The sequence below is a fragment of the Aythya marila genome (assembly GCF_965140915.1).
Source record: "Aythya marila genome assembly, chromosome: 12".
NCBI lineage: Eukaryota > Metazoa > Chordata > Aves > Anseriformes > Anatidae > Aythya > Aythya marila.
The window spans coordinates 3,989,868-4,009,555 of NC_139053.1; the positions used below are offsets into that span (position 1 = coordinate 3,989,868).

Consider the following 19,688-nt stretch of genomic DNA (forward strand, 5'->3'; position numbering starts at 1 on the left):
GGCGCCGGGCGGGCGCGGAGCCATGGGGAAGAGCCGGGCGCGGCGGTTCCGCAGGGCCCCCCCGGCCCCCAGCGGCCCCGAGCAGGGAGACCCCGAGGAGGAGCCGGCGGCCGAGCTGCTGGAGAAGGTGAGCGCGGGCCCGGACCCGGCGGCGGTGGCGGCGGGGGGAGGCCCCCGGGGCTGCGCCCGGGGGTGCGGGGCGGGGCGGGGGCAGCGCGGAGGGGAGCGGGGTCCCTCCGTGCGGCCCCCCCCGTGCCTGCCCTGCTCCCGCGGGGCAGTGCCCGGCCGCCTGGCCCCGCCACTGCAGGCGCTGCCTCCCCCCGGGCCTCGCTCCGCTGCTGGAGGCGCGGGCCGGGCCGGGAGGGGGGGCTCTGAAGCCGGTCCTGCCGCCGCCTGCCTCGTCCGAGGGTTTTGTGCGGGTGGGAAGAGCGGCGGGCATCTGCCGGCCCTGGGAAGTCTCTGGCAAGGTGCTGAAAATGGCTGGCTGCAGGCACTCGTTCGCCTCGTTCCTTTGGTTTGGTCGTTACACGTGAAAACTGGAGCTTAAACCTCCTTGTGCATGCGTTAGGTTGATATTAAAAAGCTGCTTTCCCTTACGTAAATAAATCCCTTTTGGTCACTTTGCCTGAATGAAAAGATCGAACAAATCACTGCTCGTTTTTCTGGAACAATCTTGTTGCTGGTTTAAAACAAAAAAAGTACAGAAATACACCAATGCATGGGTGAGGATGAGCTGGGAGGTCTGTGGGGTACGACACACCACTCTTTTCCACTCTGCTCTTCAGCAGGTGCTTATTTTCTCTGTTTTGTTGTCAGTAATCCCCATGGCCTTCCAGGTAGTCAGTTCTGCTTGTTTATTGTTTTCATGGTGTTCAATTCTGACAGCTCGTCTAAACCGCTGCTGTGCTACGAGCTGCTGCTGTCTTGTGGACATGGAGAACAGTTGCTCCATGTATTCTTTATCCAGATGCCTTTAACCTAAGGGCTATTATGCGTTTGCATATTTTTTGATTCTTCAGTTCTTTTGGTGTTATTTCTTTCGTCCGTTATACTTGATGCTATTTGTCCCCTAGTTCTGTGCATGTTTTTTTAAGCATGGTAAACAAAAGTAGATGCAAGGTCTCACCAGTGCCAGCTAGCGTCAAATCTGTGTCTGAACTACTACTCTCTTGTTAAACACCCATAACACAATTTATCTAGTCATTATAGATAACCTCATAACCCACATGAAGATTTATAAACTTCTGTGGAAGCTGAAAGCTCTTGATTCTCTTCAGGACCAATAAAGCAGGAGCTACCGTGCTGTGGTATACAAACTGAGAGGCAGATGAGCTGTTTCACTTGATAAAAAACTTCCAGCTACTTCTCCCCTTGTCCTTGATCTGTTTGTGTCCCCCTAGCTACAACATCCGAGTGCTGAAGTGAGAGAGTATGCCTGTGCCAGTATTTCCAAGCTGCTGCAGCAGAAACACGTAATCCCAGCCTTTTTGCAGAGAGATGTTGTCCGGTGTTTAGGACCGATGCTGCTGGATCACAGTTTAGCTGTTCGTGAGACAGCTGCGGGCGCTCTCCGGTAAGCAGTTGCTAACATTCAGAGTTAAAACAAGGTGTTCTTGGTGTGATAAATAAGAGAATGAGTTTCCCCTGTTAAAAGCTATGACCTTAAATTCCCTCCCTCTCTTGCTTCAACTCCGTTTTGTGTAAGTATTCCTGAGTCCGTTGAAGTCTTAGAGAGAGAGAGGACTCTCTTGCCCTGATGGGGCGCCCTCAGGCTTCAGTGTCAGGAATAGGGTTAAAGTTAGCTGCTGCCAGCGGGATGCATTGCTTTCCAACTTTACTTCAGGAAAGAAAACCTGTTACGTGAAGAAATCTAGAAAACTTGAATGCTGCTGGTATGGCATTTTGTGTCCTGATAACCCCAGGAGTAGTGGATTAGCTGGAGAGTGCACGTATGTCACTTTTTGGTAGCCTTTTAAATACTAGCAGCATTTTGAGTTGTCATTCTCTATTCAGACCTGCAACTTGCTCTACTTGTACAGAAACATAATGGTAATAATTGATAATGTTCAAATTTTATCTTATACCATGTAATTAGCTGTCAGAAGGTGTGTTTTAGACTATGTGAGCCTCCTAGCTATGGTAGACAAGTAGATAAATCTTTTTTTTTCTAACACCAAACTTCAGTTCTTTACGTTAGGAAGGGGTAGAAGACTAAAGATACTGATTAAGCAGATCCTTTTTAATGCAAAATATACCATTCATTGCCTTTATAGAAAAAGCATTGAATACAGGTTTTTGAAATACTCCTGGAAACTACTGACTATGATCCAAAGTATGTATTTTTTTTCCCAGAAATCTGAGTGCTTGTGGAGGGTTTGAAGTCTGTGATGACATGGTGACAAAAGACGTCATGACTCCTCTTGTTGCACTTCTGAAAGAGGTATGTTTATATTTATTCTGATTTTAAAACTGATCTAGCCATTTAATTATCTTCTTTTCCAATATAGTTCGATTTTTTTATATCTGTTTTCAAGATAAGATACTTGCAAGATCTTTACAAGAATATTTCAGGAGATGTATCTCCTCTTTAGGATTGTTAATTGCTATATGTTTGGATATCATCCAAGTGAATTTATAGAATACATTGCCTTTTCATCATTAGGATTTGCTAGTAAACATACACTACTACAACTCTTGATATGTATGACTCTTTCAAAAGCATGATAAAAATCAATCCAGAGATTTCAAACCGCTTACTTCTGCCTCTTGACCTGCTAACTTGGGTCCATGGAGAGGTGTGCTGCATAGGATGATTTTTGCATAAGTAGGCTGGAGATTTTGGGTCCGGAGTGTCATTCAGGGCAAATCAGTTCTGTTGGTCAAGATTTAGATACAAAATTTATGTTGCATCATTATTCTAGTGAGGGTTTTTGGTAAATCATTTTGTCTCAATGAAAGCTTAAATTTACAGTTGAATAGTTGCTGCTTTTGTAGAATAATCTGTACTGAATACCTGTTCTCTGTTTGGTCCAGGTTTTGCAGTGCAGTTTGGAAATTGCATTGAGTTCTGTCACCTGCTGTCTTTGAGCAGTCTTGAGAAATACCATCATTTTCTGTATGTTTCTTCCCCATTTTAAAATAAGGGTAATAGTATTGTTGTAAAGCACAGCAATATAGATAGCGAATTAGCCTTTGTGATTAAAACTGCTGAAAATTGCATACCCACTGTATTAGCAAGAAATGACATTTCAGCTTCTAAAATTGCTAAGCATTTGTTTGTGAAAAGTTTCTGAAGTCTGAATGCGAAGCAAGTACTGTAGGAGTCTGTTTCTACAGGAGAAAAAAAAATCAATGATTCAATTCCATTGTGACTCGGTTTTCATAGAGAATAGAAAACTAGTCAGGTTTTCTGATATTAAACACTTCATGAGAGATCTCTCAATTCCCTCTGCTTCAAACATTTTAAGTTTTTGCTTTTCTTCTTGGCTTGCTTCCCAACCCCGGTTCTCTTATTTGGTTGTAGTGTAGCACTGGACTAGATGCTAACCAGATCTCTCCAAAGAAATGCAGAGAGATGAACAAAAATTACATTGAAGACATAGCCAACGAGGCTATTAACTTGCTGTGGAATGTATGGTAAGTTCGATGTTAACACTTGCCTCTCAGAAGAGCTAAATGAAATTGCTCCTGAAAGAGTGTGGTAATCGAGGCAGAAAAGAAACGTCTGTCCTTGCATGAGAAGATGTGTTCAGTTGCAGATTCTGATTTCTGCCTGTGTAGCTCCTACATGTCTTGCTAATAAGTGGCGAGTCCACAACTGAAATGCAAAAATACCCTATGATAGAAAATAAATTTGTAAGTGAAAGATTTTAGAAATATACAAAGCTGCTAATTAGTTTCAGGAGAGTGACAAAGTTTTCTTTCTATTGATCCTTCTAAGTTCAGATACTGTTTTCTGAATGTGCTCTGTCATAGCACATTTGAAGACACTTGGACAGTTTGAGTTTTCTTGTCTTGCATGCAGCTCCTGTAGATCCATACTACGATACAGGAGATGGCTTTTAGAGGATTTTTTTAATTTATTTTATTTCCTCTGCAGACCTCATCAAAAGTTATAGTAAGTACTTGAACAACTACCCGACAGTGACTGAGGCACTGATTAAAAAAAAAAAAGTCTGCATGATTTTGTGAGAAGAGAATATGAATAGCTCAATTAGTAATTTACATTGGAAACGCTGGGTAAAAGAGATACAGCAATGCTATTCATACAGAAATGGCTATAAATATTGAAGTGATAAAAACCCCTTACACAAGTTCTTGAATTTTGTATTGTTTCTCCTCGCTTTGTAACAATTGCGCATCATTTTGCTGTTTGCTCCATACAGAATTGTGGTTTGTACTGTACAGTATTTCAATAGAGTTGCCTCTGTATGGCTGCTGGCTTGAGGCCTTATTTTTAATTTTTTTATTTTTTTTTTTTGGGGGGGGGGGAGGTTGACATGTAGAACAGTACAGAAACTGCTTGCGCAGCACCTTACAGATAATGTGACCCCTTGTAACTCTGAGTCAACTAAATTTTTGTGTGTGTTCATTTTCTTTAATTGCCTTTGTAGACATAAGTGCTTTGGAACAGGAACTGTAATCATTAAGCGTGCTGTAAATCACTTCTGTGTTTTGAACTCTGTGGCTATGACTGTGAACTGTTGGCATCAGTGCTAAGTTTGGTACTTATAAAATTGGAGCTGGTGTTGCTAATGAGATCAAAAATTTACTTTTGAAAATATTGTAAGAACGCTGTAGCTAGTCAGGTCCAATGCTGTTCTAGCTAGAATTTGTCTTGCATTCATGTTTTGGTTAAAAACAGAAATGGCTGTGGAAGCTAGAAGAAAAACAAATCCCACAGTTGTTAACTGAAGTGAATGTTGCATTTAATACTCATTTAAGATGCATTTCTGAATGTCAAGCAGTGGTCATTTTCTAGATTAAACGACTCTTTTGATATGAGAGGCAGCAGCCCCTTCTGTTACTGGTGTGTTTGCGGATGAAGTCATCCACGGGTGCAGAAAGCCCTGGGCTGGCTCATAGCCTGCAGCTGTAAGCTGCCTTTTACACGCAGGCTGGCTCTGTTCACAAGAGAATGCACTTAGGCTAATAAACTCCTGAATAAGGTGTATGAGGAAGCAGCTGACAGAAGGCAGCTTTCCTCAGAGGTATTCCAGCCGCTTTCCATTTTATGTACAGTTGACCATAACCTCAGTAATGAGGGGCAGCTCTTTGGCTAAAGTGTAATTCTTAGGTAGGTTTTAAAAATATAAATGTGAGAAATACTGAGTACATGTTACTTAAGATGTTGTTACAATAACTTTTTTTTTTTTTTCCTGGGAAAAGTATTTTATTGACCTTTTTTTATGCATTAGTGAATGCAACAGTACAGCAGTGTCCATATTCACTAAAGAAGGGTGTTTGGAGGCTGTGTTACATTACATGAAGAAATTTTCCACAAATGTGGACCTGGCTATTTCAGTTGGTAAGTGGTAAACAGAAGATAAAGGTCTAAAGATATTTTTTCTTTACGATCTGAATGTAGTACTGATGTCAAATTGATTGCATAATGCACCTGTTACTTAAACTGTACACTGAATATAGGACTGAATTCCTTCCTGAACAGTACATCACTTAGAATTTGACATGTTTTCTCTTTGTTTTCAATCTGAAGGGGAATGGAGCATTGATTGTTACATGGGAGAAAAAAAAAATGTGGAAAGAAAATAGTTGAGGGAGGATGAGGATGTCTTTTTTTTTTTTTTTTTTTTTTTTGTTAGAGCAAAGTACATAGGCCATCTGAAAAACAAAACCAAATGACTCCTACCATTGTGATCATATCTTTATTAGTAGTATTGCTGTTATGGTCTTACATAAAGGTCTTGGTTGTGTATGTGCTTGGAATGTTTTTTGGTGTTTTTCCTAATCAGTATATGGCAGAGAAATTGAATTGTATGTAGCTGGAACTGATCCAGCTAGTCCTGTGTCTGTGGTGGTACTGTTCTCTCCTGTATTACGTACAGGTTTGCTGGAGGATGGCTGTTAATCTAAAACAATTTGTGAAGGACAGTGTTATACCATTACAATAGGATGCTGCAGCACAGGTTTTTTCCTGTTTGTATTTAATTACTCCAGCTTTTAGGAGTACAGTGCATTCTTTTAAGAGACTGAAAGCTACTATTGGGTTTGTGAATTACCTTTTTTTTTTTTTTTTTGTTCGCTACAGCTAACTGCTTACAGGCAGTGACGGAAGATAATCCAGATCTTCTTTCTTCATTCAATGCCTCTGCACAGCAAGTATTGGAAACTGTGATGTTGTGTCCAGAGACCACAATGAAGCACGTACTTCTGAGAACACTGATAGCAGGTATGATGTTTGAGGGCATTCGTTCTTTTGTGTTGGACAGCACAGGAAGTAATAGAGGGTGGGAAAGATGTGAGATTTAGTTTTTTAATCTGCTATCATCTTGATACCCAGTTGAGGTACTGTGCTATCACCTAGCTATAAGCAAAACCTGTATAGACAGTTCATAAGGTTATTTCTGCCCCTTGGGCTTGTGTTCTGTGGTGTTTTGGAGGGAAAGATAGTTCCAAATATCTGTAGATAGTTTAAGAACTGTCTCAACTGCTTGATTCTGAATTTGGTACCTCTTCAGCATGATAACCCATTTTGAAGGTTCGTTTGGTTTTCACCGGTAAAATGAGTCAATAATTAATAGTACAGGAATTGTTTTGATCTTAACAGGTATAAGCTGTTTACCTCATGTTTTATGTCTTGCATCATCCTTTCTACCTCAAATGCTTAACTACGGTGATTTTTAATATGGAAATGGAATAAATTAGTTTAATTTTGAGAGTCCTTAAAATGTGGTAATCTCCTGGATTTTTTTTTTTTTGTCACAAGTCAAAAGTGTCATCAAGGTTACTCCTTAAAAATACTGCGTGTATTCTTATGTGCTAGAGTTTACTTGAGCTTATGATCTGGACATTATTACAGATATAAACAGGAAAAAATGCAAATCTGTGGAGAAAGGACTTGAAGTTTCATACTGAAATATAAGCACTGAGTATTGTAACTTGTTTAAGTACGTGGCTCTTAAAGAGCTGGGAATTGAGCACTTTAATGCATTTTTACGTTTCAACTATTTTGTGCTTAGGCACCATCTGGAATATCAAGGACACAATTCCACCAGGCAGCCTGGGAAGCATGGTTAATGCAATCCTGAAGATTTTTTCAGAATCATTAGCAATAGATGCTGGTGAAACAATTATTCGTATGAATGAAGCTGAAAAAAACAGGTTAAAGCTTGCTGCAGAGGCAGAAACTGAGGAAAACATGAGTGATGTTATAGACAACTGTGCTGTAAGTGAAGATGATGACATGGAAGAAATACCAAAAGGAAAAGTCAGAAGAGAACACGACATTTCAGACCTACTTCCAGTAAGTGTGGCTGGCTGGCTCTGAGAGCTTAATGCATTTGAGCATCTGGCTGTTGTTGACTAGCGTTTGCCAGAGTAACTGGCTACTACTGTTAATAATCTGAACTCCCAAGTGGCTTGTCTGTTTTAGTTAGGACTTCAAAGGTGAGCACGGAGAATTTCAGCACAAATTGTTCAGATGTGGTCAAGTTGAGCAACGTATAACGAAAGCACATTTCCATTTGTTCCATCTAGCGGGAAGTATATGCTAACCCAATAGTTTTACCTGTAGCTAGCGCAGAAAATTCCTGATCTCTGCATAAGACGAGCGAGATGTTTAATGGTTGTAACTATTCAATCACGAGTGGAGATTGCTGAGAGTTTACCAAATGAATTTGCTGTTCCATATGTGAAAAGAAAACAGAAATAAATATTTTTGTTAGGGCTTTAGGTAACATGTTAGTAGTCTTTTCTGTTATGATTTTAGTGCAGATGGCATTTTTAAAAGTAAAATTTGTTCCCTAGTACAGCTGGTCATCTGAAACATCTGACAGAAAGATGATAGATAATGCCTCTTAGCTCATTTTAAAAAGCTTTGGTGGGGGTGTGAGAAGAGGAAATGGCTGGGTAGTATTTTTCACTGACAGTCTAGGTACTTGAAATTGCACTGAAATGTTGTTTTCCAAAATTAAATTTTGCACTTTTTTTTTTTTTTTAGTCTGATAAATGGGAACTGAAAGAAGTGACAGCCTTACTGATGGCTCAGCAGACTGCTTTGGAAATCATTGTTAATATGTGCTGCAGTGAAGGTTTGTAGGAATCTCTTTCATTGCAAGTGTTAGTGTTGCTTTTGTTTCTGAGATATGTCATGTATAGTTTGCTATTTGGTGGTTGTAGCCTTTAAGGGTGAATGCACATAGATTTGTCTCCCTGATTTCCTCATCTGATTGAGAATCACAAGAATTAATTCTATTACTAATTTAAGTATTTTTCTCATTTAAATAACATCTATTGCTTACATGTTTTTTTGCTTGTTACTACAGATGTCATATGATTTAAAGAGGAAGGCTTTGTTCATAGTTCTCTTGCCGAAGATACATTTCCTAAAAAGTCTTGCAGCAAATTCTTTGTTCAGTTAGTCTGGTCTAAGTGCTAATCTGATACAGTATGGGTGTGAATCCTATTACAGGACTGGGGCATCATTTTTTTTAAGCAGAGAAATGTACTAGGTTTGATTTAGTTTTGATATTACAAATGTGGCAAAAGAAGAAGAGATGGCTTTTGCGTGAAACTCTAGTAGCAATGCAGATGTAGACTGTTAAGAGTTCTGCCTTTAAGAGCTTTGTTTTTGTTTTTTTTAATGCTGTTATTGTGGGTAGGTGGAATAAGGAAAAGATATTCTATATTCTTCTATGAACTTTAAGTTTTGATGCCAAATCTTCAGGAAAACAAGTGATTCTCAAGTTCTGTTTAAAAACTCAAAACCAAACATTTTAATTACTAATACAATTCATGAGCCTGATGCAAAAGTAATTGTGGAGATAGCTTTGTAAGTAAATCTTGCAGGTTCTAATAATAAAATCCACAGTAATACCCAGATATTCCCAATGGTGATTTTTTTTCTCTTGCAGCACAAGGAAATTTTGCACCTAGTATATGAAGCTCCTTTCATAGCTGCATTTCTCATCTAATGAGCTGTAATTCATAAGCTCTCCCCTTTAATTGGAAAATCTCTTGTGGATAAGCTGCATGTTCTGCCATTCACTCAGTGTAATGTAAGGTTGATTGTGTTGTATTTCACTACACTACTTTACCCATTCATGGGCAGACAGAAGTATAGTTGGTAGAAATTAAGAGGAATCCAGAGGCAGCTGTTCATTTAATTTTCAAGTTATTTGATGACTAAAATAGCTTTAGCCGTTAGGCTGAGTTCATAGAAACACTTGGTTTGCTGAAGAACTAAGGGAGATAACTAGGCTAGTGAAGAGATGTTCTCCTGAGTGCTGGCTGGCATTTGGAAGGAGAAACAAAGTGCTCCCCCCCTTAACAGGGACACAGGAAGGAATCAGGAGACTCTGGCATCACTGTCCAATTTGTGGTTCGTAGGTTGCCAGCCCTAGTTAAGATAGGATTGCCATTGGAAATGCTCCTGTATTTCCAAGAATGTTACAAGAAACCTGATCTTAGTTGTGGGCTGATGTTCTGGAGTCCAGTTTCTGCTCTGCCCTGCTCACTGTGAGCTGTGATAACACTGCCATTGTCTTTGCTGAAGCATGGTCAGCTAGTATAGTGGTCACTTAATTTTCAAATTAGTTTTTTTTTCTTTGCAGGTGAAAACTTGGAAACTTTTTTTTTTTTTTTTTTTGTAGAAGCAGCAGGAGGCTGACTAAAAGGGGCATGTGGGCTTTGTTTTTATGTTTGTTGTTCTAGTGGGGCTGATGATGTTTTCTCTTGCAAAGACTAGTAACACCAACGTGTTATGGGGGTGGATCGAATTGGGTGTTAACATGGGCAGCTTCTTGTGCTTATAGTATCAAGTGGCCACAGCTTCATAAGTTAATTTGTATCACAAACAATAGTCATCACCTTGAAACAAGTTCTTAAAACACTGCACAGTGCAGGTGACATGCGTTCTTTTAGACCTCTTACTGTATTTTAAGTGAAATAATTGGCCTTTTGCCACAGGAAAAGTGCATGGCTATGTTAGTAACTGAATCACACATGAACTTATTGTCAGACAAATTACATGGAAATGAATATATATTTTTTTCATAGTAGTTAAATATCCTGACCTTTTCATAGAAGCAGAACTTTCATCCCTCAATGAGGAGGATCGTTCCAGCCTGTAGACTTAGGGCTTGTGTAAACACCAATTTTGCACCAGTTAAAATGTAACTAGATCTAAAACAACTTCAGATAAATCAGTGTAAACCCTGTGGACATGGAAATACCAGTTTATATGTAGATGATAGACTTAGATTGTGGCCATCAGGCCAAATCAGCTTTTAGCCATAGGCAGATTTGCTGTAGCTGTGCTCATTGATAATTCTCTTCCTATAGCTGACCTTCCAGATCTGCTAGGATAGTAAATCATAAGTTTAGGTTATAACCCAGTTTAGGTTAATAACTATAAACTTAGTTTAAGTTACTTAAAATATGTTGCCTGAAATGGCTAACAGAGAGAGTTTGGATTGCTTTGCCTTGCTTTGTTGTCGTGATTTCCTTTTCACTGGCTTTGCTGTAGAGACAGCAGCATTTTCATCCAGTCCGGTTAGCATCCAGTTACAGGGTATCTGTCCGTGGCTTCAGGACTGTGAGAAAAAACAGGTACCTTAAACTGATTACAAGTTGTAAATAGGTGAAACTGGGGTATTTTCATGCTTGAATCTATCCCAAAAAGTAAACTGGTACAATCCAAATAAAAAATCTTAGTAAATGTTTTATGTTTCTTATGAAGTGCTTCTTTTTTATGTTATTTGATATCTCGAAGTCAAGCATAGTTAATACCAGAGAATGAGGTGTCTGTGTATGGAGAACCACTTTGATAAGAATACTTGTTCCCTGAGTGAATATAAAATGAGTAATTTTTTTAAATAAAACAATTTAAGCAAAAGTGGTTCTGTATTTATACCTGTTGCTTAATGGTTCTTGGGTTACGTGCTGTTTGTTAGAGCACTAGAACTTAAGACTCTTAAACCAAGAGCTGGAGCCAAGTATAATTCAGAAGTGGGGTACCTATTGCATGAGTACTGTCACATTTGCAAGTCTCTCTTCTGTTTTCAGATCCCTCCGATGATGAATGGGAAGAACTCTCCAGCAGTGATGAAAGTGACCTGTTTATGGAAAATTCTTACAATGAGGGCAGTGGGCTGCTGATGTCACCCCTATGCCTCTCTGATGAGGTTCACTCAGCATTTCTGAACAACCTTATTCCAAAGAAGGTATCGTCTTTTGTTTCCAACACATGGTACAATCTTGGATTTGTGCCTGTTTTGTATCCCAGGTTAGGCAGACAAACTATCCCAGTCCATCTGAAGAAGAGGAACATTTTTTTTTGAAGACAGTTTAGCTTATTTTTTCTGTTGTCCTAGAGGTGTAGCATCATTACATTAATTGTCTTGACGTAAATAACGTAAGTAGGAATGGAACATTTTTGTTTCTGAAGTCTTGCAGTTTTGTCTTTTAATTAATTTGGCTTTTCCAAAATACAGTGGCTATTTCTTGATTGCACATGGAAAGATGACTTGCAAAAAAAAAGAAAGGGAACTTTGAGTAGGAGCTTGGGTGCCAAATTTCCATGTTACCTAAGGCAAATAGAAGTAACCTGTGTGAACAACAGCAGTCAGCACTGAAAAATGACAAGTTCCTCTTTCACTCAATTTTATACGTGGGGTACAGTATTTGACACCAACAAGAATGCAGGTTTTCTTGTTCCAGAACTGTTTTGGTCATTCTTATCTGGGGTTGTAAAGATAACATTCCTGACTTGAATCAGTTAATAAGGTAGTTCAACATCGTGATAGAATTGTGACACGAGACTTGAGGTAAAAACATTCAGGGTTTTTTGCACTTTATAGCAAGCAGACTTAAGATTCATGTCAAGATCTTTTAGATTTGTAGCTATATGAAAGTTCTGAAACAGAATCTGTGAGAAGAAAGATTTAAATAAATAAATAGATATAGCAGAGACCTAGAAAATTACATTTTGTTCAGTATAGTTAGATACTTAAGATATGCTGTGATGAACCAGTGTGTAATTGCTCTGTTTGAGTGTTTGAGGAAGATTCTGGCAGTTTTAGCAAGTGAGACCTTTGCTGCCTGCAAAGCTTGGAAGATAGTCATGTATGAAATACTTGGATTTGAGGTATCTGTTTGACATTAAGCTAAAACTTTGGTCTTCCCCCTCCCCACACTTAAATAAATAAATAAGCTTTATTGCTAAACCTTTCTTTTTCCCCTCCCCAGATTCTTGAAAAAACTGCTTTTCCGAACAGTGTTGCTCTAGACATCTGTATGCACAATCCGTCTTGGAAACCATTAATTAAAAAGTAGGAATTTCGTTGTCTCTCTTGCTATTTTTAATGTATATTCAGTTGTTTTAGAATTCTTAGAAGGATTGTCCATCTTTGGGTTGCTTTTAAGATCTGGAAAATGGCACATCTGATAAGTGATTTTCAATAAGGAGGTACAAATCTTCGTGTAAACTGCACACCAGTTCACAGCTTTATTTGCTTAATTCAAGATCCTTCTTTGTATTTCAACATTTGTTTACAAAGATCTGCTAAGTGCATTTTTCTTTTGTTTGTTTCAGACTGAACACAGTGCAGTGTAGAGCTTTAACATGTCTTCATAGCATTTTATTAGTGTCAGATGTGGATTGTCTTGGAGGAGCTTCAGCACTTCAGTCACTTGCACAGCACCTTTCACAGCTGGTCTTTTCTAAAACAGGTAAGATGTTCCAAGATGTGCTTAACCTATTGTATAGATATAAGGTAGCTATGTACATTAAGTTTTATTGCCATTTTATTATTAAATTTATTCCCTTGCCCTTTCAAAATAAGGATTCTGAATGCTGGAAGTGTGCTAACAGAACAGTGTATCCTGACACGTGTTCACCCAAATTGAATTTTGAGCAAGTAAGCTTCTAATGCAAGGCTGGCTTATGTCTGTACGTGTGAGAAGAAATTCACTAAAGCAAATGAATCCTGCTTTGCTGTGAGACCAGAACGGCTTGCGTGATCGTATTTGTTGGTAATAGCAATTTTTCATTGATCAGCCAAGTCATGAAAAAGAGACATTTTCCTTTTAAATGTGGAAACTAGCCTAAACAGCCGTATGAAAAAAAAAAAGGGTATCTGAAACTTCTTTACATCTTTTTTTTTTTTTTTTTTTTTCCTAGTAATCATACGAAATTATGGTAGAAGTGGCTATTGTAAGGATCTCCATAATGCATGTTCTTATTACAGTAGGGAAGATAGCAGCCTTCTTGTCTCCAGGACATACATTACACGTATGATTTGCACAGTTCATTGAAATCATATTTACAAAAAGAAAGTGAGCAAAGTTTTTATGACTAAATATGAAAGCTGCTTATCTTCCTGTTATGACGGTGATTCAGTTTGAATGGAGAAGACAATAAATTGGATAATTTCATTTTTCTAAAAGTGATATTGGTTTAAAATATCAAGTATATCCTGGTGATCACTATAATGCATCCACCCTGATTCCTCCAAGACACATTATTTTCTGGAGATGCTGTGTTGGTCTAATGCAGATATGCAGCAGTTAGCATTTCCGACTACCTCCTGTAATCTCTTACGTTGGATCACTGTCATTCCAGTAATTCATGCTGGACCATTTACTCTGTGATCTCAGTTGCTAACAGTAGAGAAGCTGAACTGAGTCTTTAAAAAAAAATCTGGTTCCAAGTCAGTGATCTGGTTCCCTGATAGGCTGCTTCATTCAAACTATTTTACTAATGTGTTTCTTTTTTAGGGTCAGTGGTATGGCTCATCAATAAATCAGAGATATTCTTAGAGGCTGGAAAAGCCTGCCAAATCTCAAAAGTGACAGAAAATATTTTTCCTCAAATGGATCTGTTGAAGCATAGCATATGTATGGCTTTGTTATTTCTTGTCTTTTAGAAGCTTGAGAGGCTTGGTTTTCTTCTCTTCCGTCGAGTGTCTTCATTTGTAGCCACAAATATGGTGTTTGCAGTCCTTACTTGTATAGTATGACACTGCATTATTGCTTGGAATGCAACTGCCTCTAAGACATGCTTTTTTAAATCAAGATGCCACATTAAAAGGATATGATCAGAGCACAGTACTTGGAAAAAAAAACAAAATGCAGGAAATGAAAATAAATATGAAGATATTTTACTTTGCAGTAGTTGGAAAGTTCTTAGATGAAACTGGAGAAATGATTAGCTGAACACAGAGGATACTTATAAATTAGCTTAATGGCCCATGTCCATTTTCATTAACATTTTTAATAGTTAAATGCTATCTAATGGAAACTGCCAGTTAGAGCTGATCAGACACCAACAAGTGATTAGAAGGAATTTTGTGGTTTACAGGGTGAAAAAAGGCATAACAATCTAGTTGCATACATGGGGATGGCAGAGATGCATACTAAATTAACGAGAGTTTCTGGTTCTGGAATAGTCCAGAAAATAAGAACACAGAGGAAAATAAAAGCTTCAAGAAATGCAGAACATGCGCTGAAGATGCTTCTACTGATGATTTTTTAGTTAAACAGGAAAACAGTGTTTGAATTGTACATTTCTAAAAGGTTATTAAACCACTAGAAAACAGGCTCTTTACATGAGTTGGAAAGAGTCCAATCTTCTGGGTGTCTAAAAAAGCTTACTTAGAAGAAGGCAGCTAAAGCTTCAATCAGCTTTTGTGGTTTTCTGTTCATGTAATACGGCCCGCATGTAACACCAAGTTTTCAAGCTGCTATTCTGAGTGTGGTGGTTTATACTATATCTTAGGTCATGCAAATGTCTTAACCAGGGGTGTGCCTAAAAATAAAGACCATAAAGAACTATGATCTATCTTCCAGATGCAATTAATACTGAATTGAAAAATTCACAATGGCTACAACCTACAAAGACCAGTCTCTGAAAATCTAGCTCTTCCTGTTTGTGGTAGTATGTGGAGGAACAATTAAGGAATTCATATTTCTTTGCTTCATAATCCTTTATCTTTGTGATTAACTTTTGGCTTTGGGTTCAATTCTTTGACAGAACTCCCTGAAGACACAGACTTCCTGGAAGCCATAACCAGTGCTTTGAGGGCTCTTTTACAAACAATGGCATCAAAGAACATCTCCCAGGTAAGAGGTTTCAAGCTCAATTGCTGTGGTAGATTAAAATTAATGTAAGATTGTGCTGAAATGTTTTTGGAACAAATTCACTTACATGAGTTAATCTGTAATTGTGAACACCGAATGATTTTAAAATCTGTACTTTCAGACTTTATACTTTCCCTAGACCTTACAGGAATACTTTGCTATATATATGCTTCATAACACTTAAATTTCAGTGAAGTGTATTTCAAAACCAAAATAGCAATAAAAAACCCAGGTAGTCTCTTTGAGATGAGATGGATATAATGACAAATATTTCATCTACTACATTACCACCTACACGTACTGAGTCTTTATTTCCTGATGTCACCCAGTTGAAGCTGATTGTTCTTCTAGAATCTTTGTTGGACATAGATGTCCAACATCAAACATGAGGTAAGCATAGAAATGAAGCAAAATAATTTGTTTTAAAAGGTAATACTAGGTGGTCTGCAGGTCCTTTCTGTCTTTAAACTGAAAAAGAGCTTCTATAAGTTATAATGAGCTAGGAATAGCTATTGAGCTAGTAGGTAAATTTGTGAAAATCTTACTGGGCTCAGAACCATTTTTTCAGCTTTCTAATGGCCTTGGTTATGTTCTGGGAGAAACAACAAGCTGAAAAGGAAAGTGTAACTTTATTGTATTGTTGATTACACTTTCAGAATTTGTGTGATTTTTATAATATAGGAATTTCTATTTCTCTGTTACAAATCTACCTGTGTGGTCAGTAGAAGCAGATTACCGAAATGTCATATTTGAAATTTTCCCTGGAAGTGTAAATTTTATTTTTATTTTTTTAATTATTATTTATTTTCCCTTTCCTCTCCATTGCTAAACAGTGTATGACTCCTGAGCAGTTACTGGCTTTATGCGAAGCTGGTATTCACAGCAGCAATGCCAGTGTTAGAGTGAATGTGGTGAGCATCCTTGGAATTTCTGGCAGTGTCCTGGCAAAATTACAAGATACAGCTGAAACACTAAAGGTGAAAAAGCAAATTTTGTGTTTTAAGTCTGAAACTGTTTTGATACTTCTTTAAATTTTCACAAGTACTGTTTGAAAAATCTTTTTTTTTCTTATTTCAGATGATTGGAAAATTTCTTCTTGAGGTTGCTATGAAGGAATCTTCTCTTGTAGTAGCAGGAGAAGCCTTGGATGCGCTTTTTGATGTATTTGCAGATGGTAAAGAAGCAGAAAAAGCAGCGGTACAGATGAAGTTGCTCCCAGCACTGAAAGAATTTCAGCCAGTGTTCAAATTGAGGGTAGGCATTGGATGCAGCCAGCTCAGTATCTCAACACATGATGGGGGTTAGGGTTTGCGGGCTGGCAGAGGGATAATTATCTGGACTGTGTGACTTTGTAAGATCATGGGGGAAAAACTAAAACAAATAATTGAATTCCTGCTATCCTACTTTAAAGCAGAAGAAATGTACTTACCTTGCAGTTCATGGAACCATTCAGGTATCAGCACAGCATGAGCATTGCAACATCTGTGATACACTATCAGCGTTACTGATGTCCAAATGACTACTTTCCTGAAACTGTTGTAAAATTAATCCTTCAGATGTCTCTGGAGAACAGGTGATTTGGTGGGAGAGAGAGAAGTCCTATCTGAAATTACACTGACGTCTTTTGTTTTTGACTTGATGTAGTCGCAGGTGGATATTTCTGTTCCGTTGCTGCTCAATTATGCTGTATTTTCAAGAGCTACACAGATAAAATTCTAAGCTGTGTTTTTAATTTGAACTTCAGCTTAAATAGAAAATGATCTCCAGTGCATTATTTTTCACTCAGATGAAGCCTGAGGAATGACTTCTGTAGTCTTAGAAGTAAGCACATTTTGTGTGCATATAAAATAAATACTTGACAGTGCTACAGGTGTTTGGTTAGTTAGATGTGTAAGGTCTTTAATTTAAAAAGCTACAGTTAATAAATGTATGTATCAGATTTATGAGCAAAATAGGATGCCAGTAGTAGTATAGTTCTAGGCAGAGATGTATTGTAAATTACTTGCAGAAGTATTTGCTAGCTGTGAATGTGCGCACGTAAATATGTGGGTGTTCTCAAAAGGCACAGATAGCGCGCCTTGCTAGAGAACCTCCATGCAATTGTTAGAAACTTCTGGTGATCTAATGGAAAAGCTTCTCCATTAGTAAAATATGTATTATTTTTTTTGGTTTTGCAGATGCGAAAAGAAGGCAAAGAACAATGTAGTACAGATCAGCTCTGTGTTCTTGACAATGTGAAGATGAATTTGAGAAGATTCATTGCATATCAGGAGACGCTAGGCAAAAACCCAACTTGAAACATCGAGGAACTTTAAGGTTTCCTTATTGCAAAATGTTTTCCAAAAATATAACCATTTTGAACTTCTAAAATGTATTGAGCAGAACAGTTTGTGCTTTCATGTTCACATTAGATTTTTAAACGTTCAGTATTTTATACTCCTGGGTTGATGCAATATGTAAGTCACGACAGCATAAAAATGCATAGCATACTTTGAGATTAAATGTTAGCAGTGATAATAATGTGCTTTTGCAGTCCTGAGATCTGTAAATAGCACCACTGTCATTGTTTAGAAACTGTCATGTATCCTGGTGGACAAGTACAATTGCATGAAAAAGTAATTTAAAGAATATTGTCAGATATGCCCTAGATCAAGGTGGGGGGAACAGGACACTGAAGTTATTTTGAGGGAATTGAGCAGTGGCAGGATGTGCCTATTTGCCATTTGCTCTTAACTGTTTCTGGAATTGCACAGGCACTTATGGCAAGATTTGCAAGGGAAGTGTGTATAGATTACTATCAGCACTTGGATCTGTTGCTGCGTAAAGTTTATCAAAGAGGAAACTGTTTGCTTCATTTATGACAAATTTGGTATGATAGCTTTTCACTCTTGAAATTGGTCTAAGAGGATGCTATTCTTAAACAGTTCCATGTTTTTAGTTTGATTAGTGTTTCAGAAAATCAAGTCTCCCGATGTACCTTCTTCCTTGTAATTCTACATCAGGATGAATTTGAATTCAGGGAAGTAGTAAACATAATAAAAATATTTTGTTATACTGAGGTATTATCTAAAGTAATTTTATAACTGCTGAAAATCTTTTTTTAAATATTTGTGATAGAAACTTTTAAGCTGTAAAATACAGAAACTGTTTTCAAAAATGTCACTGATTCATGAAGAGACTGTATGTGCACTCCCATATATCCAAAGTTTTGGTTTTGTATCTGTGAACAAGATACTCATACATGTATACTTCAAGGGGTTTTATTTTTACCTTTTCAGGAAAATGCATTTTTTATACTGGCTTTTGAAGTAGGACGCCCCTCCTCCCTCCGTTAAAATAGACATCTAGTTTTTGGCAAGATTCTGCTTGTGGTGTTAGCATGGAACAGCAAACACCAAATTTACTCAGTTTGTTAGATATCAGTCTGTTAGTTTGGAAAGCAGGCTTTGGAACTGGCCAGAAAACTTGCAAATGGCTGATTTAAAAAAAAAATAAATCTGACATACTGTGTTTTGTCAAATGCAAGCAAGGGGGAGTGAAAACTGAGTTTTAAGCAGCTCCACAGCGTGAAATTCCTGTTACTGCTAGTACTTTTCAGAAGTTTGATTAAATGTGTGATGTGATGCCAGCTAAGCAAGTGTGCAAGTGAGTGTGCACAATTGGAAAGGCTCCAGAGCTGTTGGGCCTGGCTCTCAAAAGTCCGGGAGAAGTCCTGAGGAGATGGAGCTGTTGAAAAAGTTATCCTGTCATTCAGCAAGGGCAGCCAGTGACAAGGGCTGGAGTGTAACAGCTGAGGAAAGAGCAGTGAGGTGGATTAGGGCATAAGACTACACAGTGTGGATTTTAATCCCAATGTTAATAATACTTGCTGTTCACTGAGGTTAGTATAAGATTAGCCTGATTTAAAAAAAAAAAAAAAAAAAAAGGGGGGGGGTCAAAGCATTGAAAAGACTTCCATGGAGAAACTGAATACAATACTCCAGGTGTGATCTCATGAATGCTGAATAGAGGGAAGTAGTAGGTTCTCTTGACCATGCTCCTGCCAATGCAGTCCAGTATTTGATAGCGTGTGTTCCCTCCGAGGGTACGCTGCTGACTTCTCTTCAACTTGTTGTCCACCAGGACCCTGAGCTCCTTCTCTGGAACACTGCTCTCTGATCGTTCAGTCAAGAGCCTGCTCTGTTTCATGGGATTGTTCTGTCCCAGGTGTCAGGGCTTCAGGTTTTGCATCAAGTAAGAGGTCAGAATCTGTTTCCAGGGGCCATTAGCACAATTAAGGGGGTGGGGGTGGTGTTCTCTTAAGGTACAAATATGAAAGTTGCAGATAAACGCAGCAACTGGAAAGCCTACTGTTCTAATATGATCTGTCA

General features: G+C 38.3%; 1 protein-coding gene across 1 annotated transcript; it reads left to right on the top strand.

Moving 5' to 3' along the window:
- Nucleotides 1–14: 14 nt before the first annotated feature.
- Nucleotides 15–18,372, top strand: HEATR3 (HEAT repeat containing 3). The gene is made up of 15 exons (XM_082770345.1): nt 15–127; nt 1,401–1,573; nt 2,353–2,440; nt 3,524–3,636; nt 5,418–5,527; nt 6,269–6,409; nt 7,200–7,483; nt 8,180–8,270; nt 11,245–11,402; nt 12,427–12,509; nt 12,773–12,909; nt 15,212–15,300; nt 16,152–16,295; nt 16,396–16,572; nt 17,496–18,372. The coding sequence occupies exons 1-15, from the start codon at nt 23–25 to the stop codon at nt 17,613–17,615; spliced, it is 2,013 nt and encodes a 670-aa protein (XP_082626471.1). The 5' UTR covers nt 15–22; the 3' UTR covers nt 17,616–18,372.
- The last annotated feature ends 1,316 nt before the right edge of the window (nt 18,373–19,688 follow it).